The sequence below is a fragment of the Alosa alosa genome, chromosome 9 (assembly GCF_017589495.1).
Source record: "Alosa alosa isolate M-15738 ecotype Scorff River chromosome 9, AALO_Geno_1.1, whole genome shotgun sequence".
Classification (NCBI taxonomy): domain Eukaryota; kingdom Metazoa; phylum Chordata; class Actinopteri; order Clupeiformes; family Clupeidae; genus Alosa; species Alosa alosa.
Genome location: NC_063197.1, coordinates 15,685,744 through 15,698,742, shown reverse-complemented (window position 1 = coordinate 15,698,742; position 12,999 = coordinate 15,685,744). Strand labels below are relative to the sequence as shown.

General features: G+C 43.9%; 2 protein-coding genes across 5 annotated transcripts in view; one reads left to right on the top strand and one right to left on the bottom strand.

Annotated features, from left to right (window-relative positions):
- slc44a5b (solute carrier family 44 member 5b) overlaps nt 1-12,999 on the bottom strand; it is a 43,927-nt gene that overhangs the window by 26,385 nt on the left and 4,543 nt on the right. For all 4 annotated transcript variants that reach the window (XM_048252038.1, XM_048252041.1, XM_048252037.1 and 1 more), the window contains exon 2: nt 1-42. This exon is cut by the window's left edge and continues 7 nt beyond it. In XM_048252038.1, coding sequence (XP_048107995.1) covers nt 1-42 — 42 coding nt within the window. The remainder of the gene's footprint in view (nt 43-12,999) is intronic.
- Nucleotides 2,833-12,999, top strand: part of st6galnac5b (ST6 (alpha-N-acetyl-neuraminyl-2,3-beta-galactosyl-1,3)-N-acetylgalactosaminide alpha-2,6-sialyltransferase 5b) — a 31,590-nt gene continuing 21,423 nt past the window's right edge. The window contains 1 exon segment of the mRNA XM_048252042.1: nt 2,833-2,976. Coding sequence (XP_048107999.1) covers nt 2,878-2,976 — 99 coding nt within the window. The 5' untranslated portion in view covers nt 2,833-2,877.

Here is a 12,999-nt window from a genome sequence, read left to right as displayed (position 1 = left end):
GAATAGGTCCTCTGAATGTTGGGTCAAACTTCTGTGGTTCACCTGCGAAAGGAAAAACATTCAAATTAATTTCAATTGGATTAATCAACAGACTCTACAACTGTAAACTGTAAACATGGATAAAGCTTAATGACACTACATACAGTAGTGTAACCAGAACAACACAAACAGACATGACCTCAATAGCTTGTGGCTAATCAGTTCAAAACAATGATTAGCACTGTATGACATAACATTGTTCAACGTGATAAACCGTGTCACAGAATAACATTGCAAATCACTGTTCTCAAAACAACTCCACAAACCAGGTCATTTCACAGCCACTGCAGACATAACAGTGTTGTACAGTGGAGTACAGCTTCAGTACTACAATACTTAGTAAAAAAAAAGATATCCAGGCTAGTTCAGTGTGTGTGCATGTTAGTGTGTGAGTGTGTTCGTAGGCATATCTGGGTCAGCAGGAAGAAGTCACTACTTTAGTTGTGAATAATTCACATTCCCACCTATTCCTGTCTTAAATCCTTCCTGGCACCCCACGCCGTAGCCTACTGTTTCAGTGCACTTCTATCTAAGTCGCAGACAGTGCATTCCTGGCTGGACGTGGGCCACCTTGACCCATCCAAATTACGAAGGCACTCCCAGATGACCTTGCTCTGAGAGGGTGAAGCTTGGCAATCACTACTCATTGTGTTGTCTTTGATAGGAAAAGCACGGGTCAGACACACTGCGCCAGTCTTAGGAGGTTGCCTCACTACCATCTGCCCTCCTCTCATGTCTCACCTCACCTCGCCTCTCTCTCTCTCTCTCTGGCCAACCTGAGAGATACCACACTAAGCTTCAAGAACTCTCCAAAAAATAATTAAGTCCATGTTTTCCCAGAGGAGGAGTTACGGGTAATCAGAATCAGCACGACTCCATTGCTCCTGATCAGTATGCTACTGGATTAGTATGTTGACATTGGTATGTACTGTACCATCCTGATTTTTATCAACATATCAAGCTGAATTGATCAATGCTCAACCACTGAGGAAACAAATATTTACCATTATTCAAGACTGATATTCTGATAGCTCACTTCAAAAAGATCTAAATTCCTATATCTGCCATTAGGTCATTCATGCTATGAAAGGAGAACATTTATTTTGATGAGAATATTTTCAGGCTGGCTTTGGCAATGGCATCCTTGTTGAAATACATTAGAATTCAGACATGCGATGAGATGCCATATACCCCATTCTCTGTACCCTCTGAACTGCGGGCCTGTCAAGATTTGAAACGACAGGTCATGATGAAACGATGAGCTGAATTAGCTCAGATTTTTTTTCTCCTGAAAGAAACGGGAGACTTTGAGAGGAAACATAAGAAGGGAGCTGCCACTTTGACGACAGCAAAAGTGACACGCTAACAGCTAAAATATCTGGGAGATAAAATCCATCTGCCTCATGCAATTTGCCTTGGTCTGCTGGATGGCTCGTAAGGCTGGTAATTTTGTCGGTTTGAGCACACTCTCAGTCGCATTATCCATGGGGAGTTGAATCGAACATGAATCGTTCGGCCTACCAGGAGAATTATGACGGTCTGAGATGACGGCATGTCTACAACATGTCCAGTGCCCCCTAATCTACATCTAAATCATAAGCTGGGAAATATCTACCTTGTTGGGGACAAAGTCCCACAGAAATAATTTATGATCATTTCACAGAAATCATCTATGGCTATGGTTTTGCTCTTGCAGGAAATTTTGTTCATAATATCCTGCCCAAATAATACAGCAGACGGTGGACATTTCCCTAGTTAGACTACAATTTCCCTAGTTAGATTACAATACATTTCCCTAGTTAGATTACAATACTTTCAGGTGACAAGCAGGCGCTTTAAGCCCTGTACTATTGTAGCACAGGCAGTGCAGTTTCAACTCTTTGACAAAAAAAAGGGTCTACAAGATCTATTTGCTCTGTTCTTGATTGGCCATGCAGCACTAATAGACTATTGCCCTTTCTCTGTGATGTCCCATTAATTGTCCTGGGCTCCTTAAAGCCCCTAGAGGTGCAGGGCCCACCACCCCTCAGCCACGAGGCTGCAGCACATTAGCTCAAATCAAAGCTAATTAGGTCTACAGCTGCAGCGGCAACTGCAGGATTTTGGAGGGCAATGAGCTGAAATGAGTTGAATGCAAATGAAGAGGCTGAGGAAGAGGGTTGTAATTGATATTCATTTTGGCTAAGGGGACTTTATTTTTTTTATATTTTTTTTAAAACCCACAATGGACACTGTAATAGCCAAACGTCTCACTTAAAAACCACGGTGCCCTCAGTATGTGGAAGTGAAAGTCAAAACCAGTCCTGAGGTGGAAGGGAATATGGAGGAAAATGCACTGTGCCACGGTGGGAGGAAAGACTTTATTAATGGATGGAAGAGGGTGAGTGTGTGCGTGTGTGGGTGCGTGGGTGCGTGGGTGCGTGGGCGGGTTAATCTGACCAGGCTTCTGCTGCCAGTCAAATGCTGGCGGGGCACTGTTTGGCGGGCGACTACATGGCAGCAAACGGCTGACTTCATGCCCTAACTGGGTGCCCCATGGGGGAGAGCTGTCTCAGCCAATTAGGCCACAGAGCTCACCCACTCTCATGTTCTGTATGTGGGCTGGGGGCAGAGGCGGACGTCCAGGGTTCAGAAAGTGAAAGTCCTGGCAAATATTTGATCCAACCATTTAGTAAACCAGCTCATCCTAATTAGCAGCCAGGGATCAGATAATTAGTGATATCACCTGGGTTAAGTGCACAGGTAGAAAGAATATATGGCAGGACTTTTACTTTCTGGAACCGGGATGTCCGCTTCTGGCTGAGGGCTTTGTGCACAGTTGACCATGGGCAATGGGCAATGAAGGCCACCGGATCCCCTCTTCCCGCAGAGGAAAGCAGGAAACCGGCGCCCCACACAAGCCCCTCTAGTGCATGTACTCCACATCATGAAGCGATGGTAAGGGTTTACTTCCTGTACTTCTAGTGAAGATCAGCACTAGTTATGTGTAAAGTCTGTGTTTGTGTATCCCAAACTACAGTAGGTTCTCGACAGTGGAAATTCCCCTAATAGTGAAACTCTTACTGACGACGTGAGAAACAGCAAAGGAACTATAAGCTGAACCTCATGACTCATTTTATTTCTCACAGAAAACTGCAGTGTTTGAGTGGTTCCCACTCTGTGAGGGTTGGGTGGAGGAGGGAAGGCAGGGGAGGGGGGTTGATAGTTACAGAAATCAGAGCAGAGGTGATAGAGCCAGAGTTACTGCCTCTACTTTCCCACGGCCGAATGCTTAAAAGCCTGAAAGCCTCTTGAGAAAACGGCCACAGAGGCGTGGAGGAATAAGTGTGCTGGCCTGCCTCCGGTGCGCACCCGGCTCTCATCCCGCGACCCCGTGCTGAGTCGGCCATCAGGAGGACATTTTGGCGAACGGCTCAGAGGCACGGCGAGAGACAACACACCAGTGCTTCTGGCCCGTTTGCCGGGTAATCTGCTCTGCGGCACGCTTCGGCGCAGGCTGTGCAGGCCAACTGTTCAGGTGGCACTCAGAGCGCCGGTTTCTGGACGAGGCGTGTGGCGTCGACACACATTACCATTACGACAGAGAGAGTGAATTATCAGATGCTATCTGCACGCCGTGCACTGACCCCTTTCATTAGAGCGCTGTTCCCTTGCAGTCATTTGTATAAATACTCTGCGATAGCTCACATAATTTCATCCATTACCATAGCAGTGTATCTGCAATAGACAGCTTATTTCTGTACAACATACGCCACAGAATTGCACTGGGTGTTGCCCTCCCACATAGAATGTCAATCAATTATTGTAATAAGCTTGGCAATATAATGCCCGATGTTTGTATCTGTGACAGGGACAAACAACAGCTTATTCTTATTTGCACAAAAACAACCGAGCGGGTAGTGAGGGGGTGGGGGTGGGGTGTAATTATGTGCTGTGCGAACAGCAGAAAATGACTTGGCCAAATAATCCCCTCTGCTCAATCCTTCTTTAAAATCTGCCAACCTGCATGGCAACACATTGACTCCGCCGCGCGGCACAACTTAATAGCATTAGATCTAAGAAACGTAATGGGGCTGCAGATTAGTCTGATGTCTCTACTGAGTGGGCTCCACTGCGGGCCCCACACTACCTTTGCCACCTCTTCAACTACGACGAATAATCAATTGTATTCACAGTAGATCTGCCGAAAGCTAGCTTGCCGAGTCAAAGCCTTCACATTCGGCTTTAAATGCATATATTTCAGTTCTAAACAGGGATTATCCCTTTTGTCGACAAGTGTGGTGCCCTTCCTTCTACGAAGGCTAGGCAGACTCAGAGGACACATTATTGCACATGAATACATTTCAGGCTTTTCAGGGAAAGGACTGACCAGAGTGTGTGTATCCCAACACTGGATTCCCTCTCCTCGAGGATCAAGCCTGTGGGTATACTCTCTGCTGTGCTGTTGCCCAATTGCCCTGAACGGAAAGTCAGTTAATCACTGGTGACGTGCAGAACAGCGAGAGTATGCCTGCCTAGAGACTTTACGCTGATTTACTGAGAGATGCTTCGCCGTTTTTAAAGGCTCCCCTACTCAGTTTCAATACTGCGTACACAGAATTCTACTAACAGGGCTCCAGGAGGATCCAATGATTCTCACATGCTGAAGGGTTTTTAATGAATATTCTTTCTTAAAAGCTTCTTAAATTCAGCTGTAGTGCAAACCTCGGCAGCAGATCTATCACACTGTATGTAATACTAGTAGCTCACAAGTTTATCTTAAGTGTAAGCTACATAACGTATGCACATTTTCAAGCCATTATACTAAAAGCTTTCGCAAAATGATACTGATTCATTCATCCTAAGTGTCATCAGACTACAGGAATAAAACCAGAGTCATGAGAAAGGCCTTGTGATAAAGAACACATCAGCACTTCTGGTTGTGAACTCAGGCTTACTGACAATAAAGAGAGAAGCCTGGGCCTGGTCTCAAGTCTCGGTCATCATGGTTTCTCTGTTCCTCTGCTTTACTAAGACAAAACCCTTCAGTACCAAAACATAGAATTGGACCCATAGCTTACATATCTTACTGTGTACATATTACCAGGTACATCAAGTTATACTTCCACAGGGAGTATAATTAGGGTAGAAACACTGAAGTTGTTGTATTAGTTATTACTGATGGATATCATCATGGTGTTATCTGATGGTGTTCTCATTTCGAGGAGAATTTATTCCCCAATAACAGCAGGCTTTGCCAAAAGCGGAAAGATCGAGCCTTATGCATGTCAATACTTGCACTGATGGGTGGCTTTGAGTCATATGCTGTATTGCAGGCCATTTTAAATAATTTGTTGCTTGAGAGCCAACCTTTACAGAACTGCAGTGCAGTCAGTGTAAAGGAATCAGACGGAAGAATATGTTGACGGTGCCTTTCATCACTACAATAGTTGAGGGATCACCCTCTGGCCCTGCTGGAAACCAGAAGAGAAAGAATATGTTTCTTTTCTCCAGAAGACAGCTCTGTACTGGAGAGTTCTCTAGAGATGACATTAAAAATGGTGCGATTCACAATATGAAATTCAAAGCTCCTAGTAATGATGTTTCACGTCTTCACATCCTAATTACTGAAGACTGTCATATTTAACCCCCTTGAAAGTGTTTTTCCCTTCTCTGTGTCTCTCTCTCTCTCTCTCTCTCTCTCTACTCCTCCATTTCTTCCTCTCTATCTGTATTGGTCTATTTCTCTACTCCCTCCTCCCCTTTGATTCTTCAACTCTCACTACCCCTCTTTTCCTCCCTCTCTCCATCTCTCCATCTCCCCGTCTCACCCTCTCTCTTTCTGTCTCTCACCCTCTGTCTCTCTCTGCCTACAGTAGCTGTCTTCCTCTCTCTTTCTGTTGTCAGTGCTGAGGGAGGCAGACCGCCTGTGACGAGCAGGACAGATGGTCTCTGATGGACTTGTCTGAGACCTCTCAGACTTCAAAACGCTAGCCAGTCCCCATGAGTCCTTTCCCACATGAAACCACAACTCGCACTCTAACCAACAAAGAACTTCTGCGATAAAGAAGCCTTCTCACCCTAAACAGATCTCATATTTTATTAGTGCTCATGTAGTAGCTTGTTTGATGATTTATGGCAAATAAACACTTTGGAATGCTGCACTTGACAGCTATGAAGTCATCATCCCGAAAAATAAGAAAGTGTCCGTCGTCAATTACTTCATTATCCACTCCAGCGTCTTCCGTGGGCGCTGTCTTCCCCTGATATGACGTGCCTGAGATACAGACCAGCTGTGAGAGGCTTTGGAGACAAAGGAGCCCCAGTATGTGTGGCATGATGCAACCTCCCTCCCATCTCATCCCTCTCTCTCTCTCTCTCCCCTCCTATCGAGGCAGCGAGCAAGATAAGCTGAGATGAGTTGAGTTGAGCTGAGCGGCTGAACGGTATTGGCCCCATCAAATCAACCCCCAGAACCCTAATCCTAAATCCTGGATGCGTCGTAGCAGAGGTATATGTGCTTTCGCTAAATATACAGTAAACAACCCTCTTAATCTAGCTCTGCCTTACAGCAGCCGGTCGGGTTGGATAGGTGGGGGGACCCTAATCGTGTGTGATGTCAGCTTGCAGATATTTGCTGACGTTGTCCGTGGGAGCAGAGGAGGAGTGTGTGTGAGTGTGTGACAAACTCTTATCTCCCTTGCTGTCAGCCAGCTGTGAACTTTCAACTAAGAGGGGAAAATAACACACCTGCTCCAAGGCTGCTCTTTCTCCATTTAAGGCTTTCTGTCGTCTCTCTGGCTCTCTGCTGTTGGCTAACAGAACCAACTCTAAACAAGAGATCCTAGCAACTACGCCAGACATGCTGCTGGCACAGATGAACAATATAACAACTTCAGTGTTGTTATATTTAAGAAGTTGAAATTAAATCATCCATTGATGACGCTGAGTCGCTATCACGTGAAGTCTGACAACAATATTGCTCCGGTCGTTGAGGTTGGATCCATTTCATCAGAAGTTGTGTGGATGATGAAGTCTTGGAAAAAGTGAGAAGAAAGTCCCACAGATCTTTCTGACTGGAAAGGATTTGATGGCTCTCCTTCCATCTGGGTTACATAAGTTTGAATAACTTAATCCTTCACTTTACTGCCCTCCTACTGTGAGCAGACTGCTTGTACAGTGAGCTATACACCGATCCAGTCACTTTCAATTTGAATCAACACTCATCAGTGACACCTCTAGCCCTGGCATCCATTGTAATGTTACCAGACCGCAAAAAATGATGTGAATGTAGACTGGCAGCATGAGGCTATGAAACCTGCAGTGCGTTTCACACTTGAACTACCGCTAAAAATCTGTCCTTGCCCTTCCTCCACCCACCTGAATTAAAACTCTTTGCTGCCCCGCGGCTTCCACAGCGTATCCCAGTGGCTCAAACTGGACTCTAAATGTCAGGGCCAATGTTACGGATCTATTCCACTCTGGTGCATAACACCATGTTACAGTTTACGATGAAAGAAAGGAGTAGAGGGCTGTACTAAATGTCAGCACTCGGATGCAACTCTGCCCTCCTCCCAGGCACCTCTGACTCAGCCCAAGCCCAAGACCCACTCCTTTGTGGTCCGGGAGGCTAGAGATGTGTGCGGTGGTTGGGGGTTTGGGTTGGTTAAGGGTGGGGGAGAAGGGGGGTCTGTCTTGACAGGTACTTTCACACAGAAGTCACACTAGCTCATGTTTTATGGATGAGGCCTCCCAACCCGGGCGGGCTGAGCTACAGACAAAGAGCTGCAGCGGCAGCATGTTCCCTACAGTCGAGTGGCACATTTCCCTGTGTTTGTTTTATTTTTTATCTCGGGAGGTTGTTTTTTTTCCCCCTCTTCCGCCCTCTCTCTCGCCCTCCCTCGTCCACCACCCCTGACAGCTCCAGAAGACCATGGGCCGTTAGTGCGCTGACACCTTATCTCCTGGCTCCCACACACACACAAATCACACAAACACACACACATCCAAAATAACGTCAGCGAAATCAACCTGCCACAGTTGGAGCCATTTTCACAGCCATTTACCCGTCATCTCCTGAGCTGCTGGTCGATTACATCTCAAAGGTTTGTCTGTTTATTGCCTTGCCATCCTAAATGCACCTGAAAAAAGCTTCAAAAAAGCTTTAGGACATCCCTTGACACCACTGCGGGGTGTCCATAACATGTGGCTAACCTTTAAAAAGAGAGTGGTGTTGTTTTCCATTCTACATTCGACTGACACAGCTTCCACCCACTCTGAAAATAGTCTCTTTTAATTGATTTTATGTAATAATCTTCCAACGCATCATTTCGGCTACCTTTCAGCACTGCGTTAGACCCCACCCTGAACATGTTTCCATAAACACACACACACACATAAGCTGAAACACAGGCTCCTAGTGTCCGCCTCTGGCCAGCACATACAGTACTCCTTTCATTGCACTCAAAGGCTGCAGTCTGAAAAACTAGCCTACATATTATATGCAGTGAAAAGCAAGGAAAATAAACCACCTTTAGTGTATCCTGGATGTGCTGAAAATAAACTAGCCTACTCTCACTTCGGGTTAATCTGTCATGGTGCCCTTCAAGTAAAAGTGCTTAAATGTTTTCAATACATTGAAACAATTGATCATTTAAAAAAAAAAAAACAACACATACAAACTAATTCCGTGGCATGGAAACTATGTAGTATATAATTATATAACAATCACCACTAGGGTTGCAAAGGGGCGGAAAATTTCGGAATTTTGGAAATATTCCAAATTGGAAACCATCATGGAATTAAAGGAAATTATGGGAATTTACGGGAATTAACTGGGAATTTTGGGTAATTCATACAAACTGTTTCATATACAAACATTAACATTTTGTTTTAGTAATAAGCAATATGATTTGTATGTTAAATGTATTTTTGCTTAGCCTAACATACAAAGCTAGCTAGCATGCTAGCGGGAATCCCATTCTCTGCCTATGGTTTACTAGAGTGCTAAACTAGCAACACTGAACTGCCCAAGATACACCACACCACTCAACAACAAAATCTGATTGGTTGGAACATTTTTCCCCCATGCATATAAACGCACCATAGGTTTCCTTTATGTCTAGCAGCCTATGCCGATTGCTGTGTGCATGTGATTGACATATGTGCAGGGTAGAAATTCGACTGAAATTGCAACCCCGGAATTTTGCAACCCTAATCACCACTCACCAGACATCAAAGGGTTAATAATAAGAGGGCAAAGAGCATTCTGGAAGCATCAGGCCAATTTAAATTAGGAAATTCCTTTTTTGCTGAGGTACTGTGGTATACTCTGTCCTGTGGGACTGTTGAATTATGAATACATGGATGAGTGCATGTTAGATAAAATGAATCTACTGTCTATTTCATATCTTCCATCCTACTCAACCTCATTAGTCATACTTAAGCACACTTAAGTGCAGCATGCTTTTGATATGACCTCAATACACTAACCTTCTTCAGTTTCAGAAGTGCTCTTTCCATTTTTTTCTCTGCTAAGAAAAAATTAAAATGCAAGACGTAAAAACTACAGCTTCTGTCAGGTGATCTCTTATGTTAATCCTCCACCACCTCTAATAAAGGTATCCCTTTGTCTCTCTATCCTTTCACTGCTTTTCAGTATTGCACATCTTAACCTTCTTTTGCCTGCTGTAGCTATAGTTACCAGTACATTAGTAGTGAATCTCACTGTCACCGTGTGCTATTGCTTGTGTTATTTTGAACAATAAACATGTGCCCTTTTTTCTTTGCCTGTTGTTTTTCGGTAATAATATCATCCATTAATTCTGCTCGGCATGGTGAATGTGTCGTTTGTTAGCCTCAGCGCCTGCTGCGTACTCCTTTCTGACATGAGATTAGAACTGTTATCTCAACTTCATTAATTATTTAAACTTTTTTTGAAGCTACTCCTGCTACATCTAGTACCACTCCACCCTGCATTTTCATTTGTACTGTCGTTCATCTACAGTTGCCATGGATACCTTCACAAAACCCAACCTTTTTTAACAGCAACTAATTCCCTGAGGACTACGTGGGCCTCCTAAAAACTAGCTCTCCCACCTTCCTTTCTCACCAGAGTTCCATCTCCTCACCTAACAACTCATCTTTCTCTACAATCAGATTATATTTCCCTCAAGTGAATTTGTCTCCTAGTCCACACTATTTATCACCACTATTCATCTGGCCAGTACCGGTATTACCTACGTTTTCAGTAACTTCCCTCATACTTGGTCCATTTATTCACAAACTCTGATGCATTTTGACCAACACATTTCCCAAGTCTTTCAGGTCCTCGTATTTTGGTTCAGATAAAACCCATGCAGACAGAGTAGGCTAAGAGATTTTTTGCACCCCTATTTCTATTGTGAGAAATATAGACATGTTGCTGTGAATGTTCATACAATGTAGGTGATGCAATAATGCCGTTTTTAAGAGGCAGCACTGCTACACACTGCTACTGTTTGTTATTGATTAGCTGATCTCAAATACACAACTTGGTTACACAGACATCTCATGAAAAAGTGTTTTGTAAGAAAAAATAAAGGATGTTTCTTGTGGCTGATGTTGCAACCTGTCTTTATGCCAGTGAAGAACTGTAACGAAAGACGTGGAGCATACTCTGGATTCAATGGTGTAGGTCTAACCCACAAGCATCTCAAACCCTAGCCATACACTCTGTTTATGATATATCTCTTAGGCTCTTAATGTACATGAACTAGGCTTGTAATGCACATCACAGGTCAGAGGGACCTAACATTAGATTTGGGAGATTATGGTGACCATTTATGGTGATCATTTTTGGTGGTCACTGCAACGGATTTCTCATGTTTCTCATGTTCTATGGCAGGACATGCTATAGCTTCTTACAATCTTCATGGTCCCTCAAGTGCGTGTCATTGATGTTGAGCGAATTATAAATAGGATAATGTAGACTTGACATGGTTCAGTAACCCATTTATGTAATGTACGACAAAAAGAGTTTGCAATACACTGAGAGACTGTGATATTTAAATCAAACATTCATATTAACCAGCTGCAAACAGAAACCATTTCTCTACCCATCCCATCCACACATCACATCACATGTAGTCATATACCTATCTAACAATCAATCTCTTCATGCATTCCTGTATTCTTTCACCCTCGCCACAGGGCCAGCCACTGAAAAATCAATGAATTCCAGAACAGTGATTATTTAACCACTGCAATACAGTAAAATGGAAAGGGCACAGATCATCTGTCTTGCACTTGGACTTATTTGTATTTGTTGAACCATGGCCTCTAAAAACAACTGCAGTGTGGCCTTTAGAGCTGATATGACTTCCTTTTTTGTATGCAGGTGAGGAAAGACCTTGTCTCCTGATCCACCCAAACTATTTTCTTATCAGCACAAGTCAAGTGAAGCGCCTTATATCGTCTCCATAGAAACAGTGGCACAGACAGGAGACAGGCAGGCAGGGGAGCCAATGATTAGAGAGGACAATGGGAATGTTTACAGGTCGAAGCCCTCCCCCAGAGGCTGACTAACTGCTGAGTCAGTCAGAAGTGAAGGCTACAACCTGATGTTCTATTAATAAACCTGCAGCTTCCTCCTCCAGCTCTGTTCAGGTAGCTTCCGATGCGTCAACTGAAGGGAAGAACAACAACTTACAGCCTCTTTTCCCAAATCGAGTCCGCACGGGGAAGCATGCGTAACCGCAAAGCATAACAACAAAGAGTGAGCCACTCTGCCCGAGTGCTGCAGTAGACTAGTCAGCTGCTCCAGAGGCCAACCACACTGCAAAACTACAGTGCCTCTGTGGGACCCCTCTGTAGCTATGCGGGCTCCCATTAAAAAACCTTAGTCTGCAACTCTGTTGAAGGACTACAGATCCTCCTTTGGGCACAGCTTTGTTAGTTGAGGCCCCGTTTAAGTTTGGGGTCATTCTAATGCTTTTATCCCTGGTGACCCGAGTTGTGGAGAGATAACAAAGAAAACTAATCAAGCCTCAACCACAACAAAGTTATCGATTGTTCTATATGTCAGGAATGTTATTTCATCTCACAAACACAAGTGTCTACTTTAACAAATCTGGTGTAATTACTGAAGCCTGAGACATGGCTTGAAATAGAGCTTTTTGATTGAGCTGAGATACACTATGCCTTCTTAAAAGGCTTTGCGTTCACTGCAGTCAATCTCTCTGCAAGGCTGCTTTGGGTTTCTTTCTGTGGTCGGCATTTGAGAGTTGTCTTACCAGCTCGCGTGGCAGTCTGTACCAGGCATTATAGGGACAGACATGTTTGCGGAGTGTGACCATGAATGTGTCTTTTGATATGAAATACCATGAATGTGTGTCGACACAAACCAGTCTTCTTAGACGCACAAGTAGTCTCCTCTGGTGTGAAATGATTCTTTCATGGAGGATCAGCGGCAAGCTTAACAGGCTTTGTTATGGATAATGGGAAGAGATGCAGGGGGAGACATCCATTTTCTTAATCCTGAAAAGTTTTAGTGTAGCTCGTACAGAAAGTCATTGTAGAGAAATGCCACCATTATACACTTAAATATCTCCACAGATGGAATTTTTGCATAATCCGTATGCCATTTGATTCAGATTAACAGCTCAGAGAAAGTCCCACAAATGTCATCCACCCCCCCACCCTAACCCCACAAAAAAACAACACACATCTGCATACAACAAATGCATATAAAGTGTATCATGATATACCCTTGGATCATACCATGCAGAACTATCACCGTCACCCCTATCACCATAGATCTTATACAGCATAGAACCAAATTGTACTATGCTCTGAAATCATTACATTTCACTGTGCAAGGTCATAACATCACCATGCTGCCAAGTTATAAGTACATATGTTCAGGAGCGTAAGAGTAACACTTTATACTCACTGTCCGAGAGACAGCAGTATAATTTGATTTATGACTTAATGGAACCATTT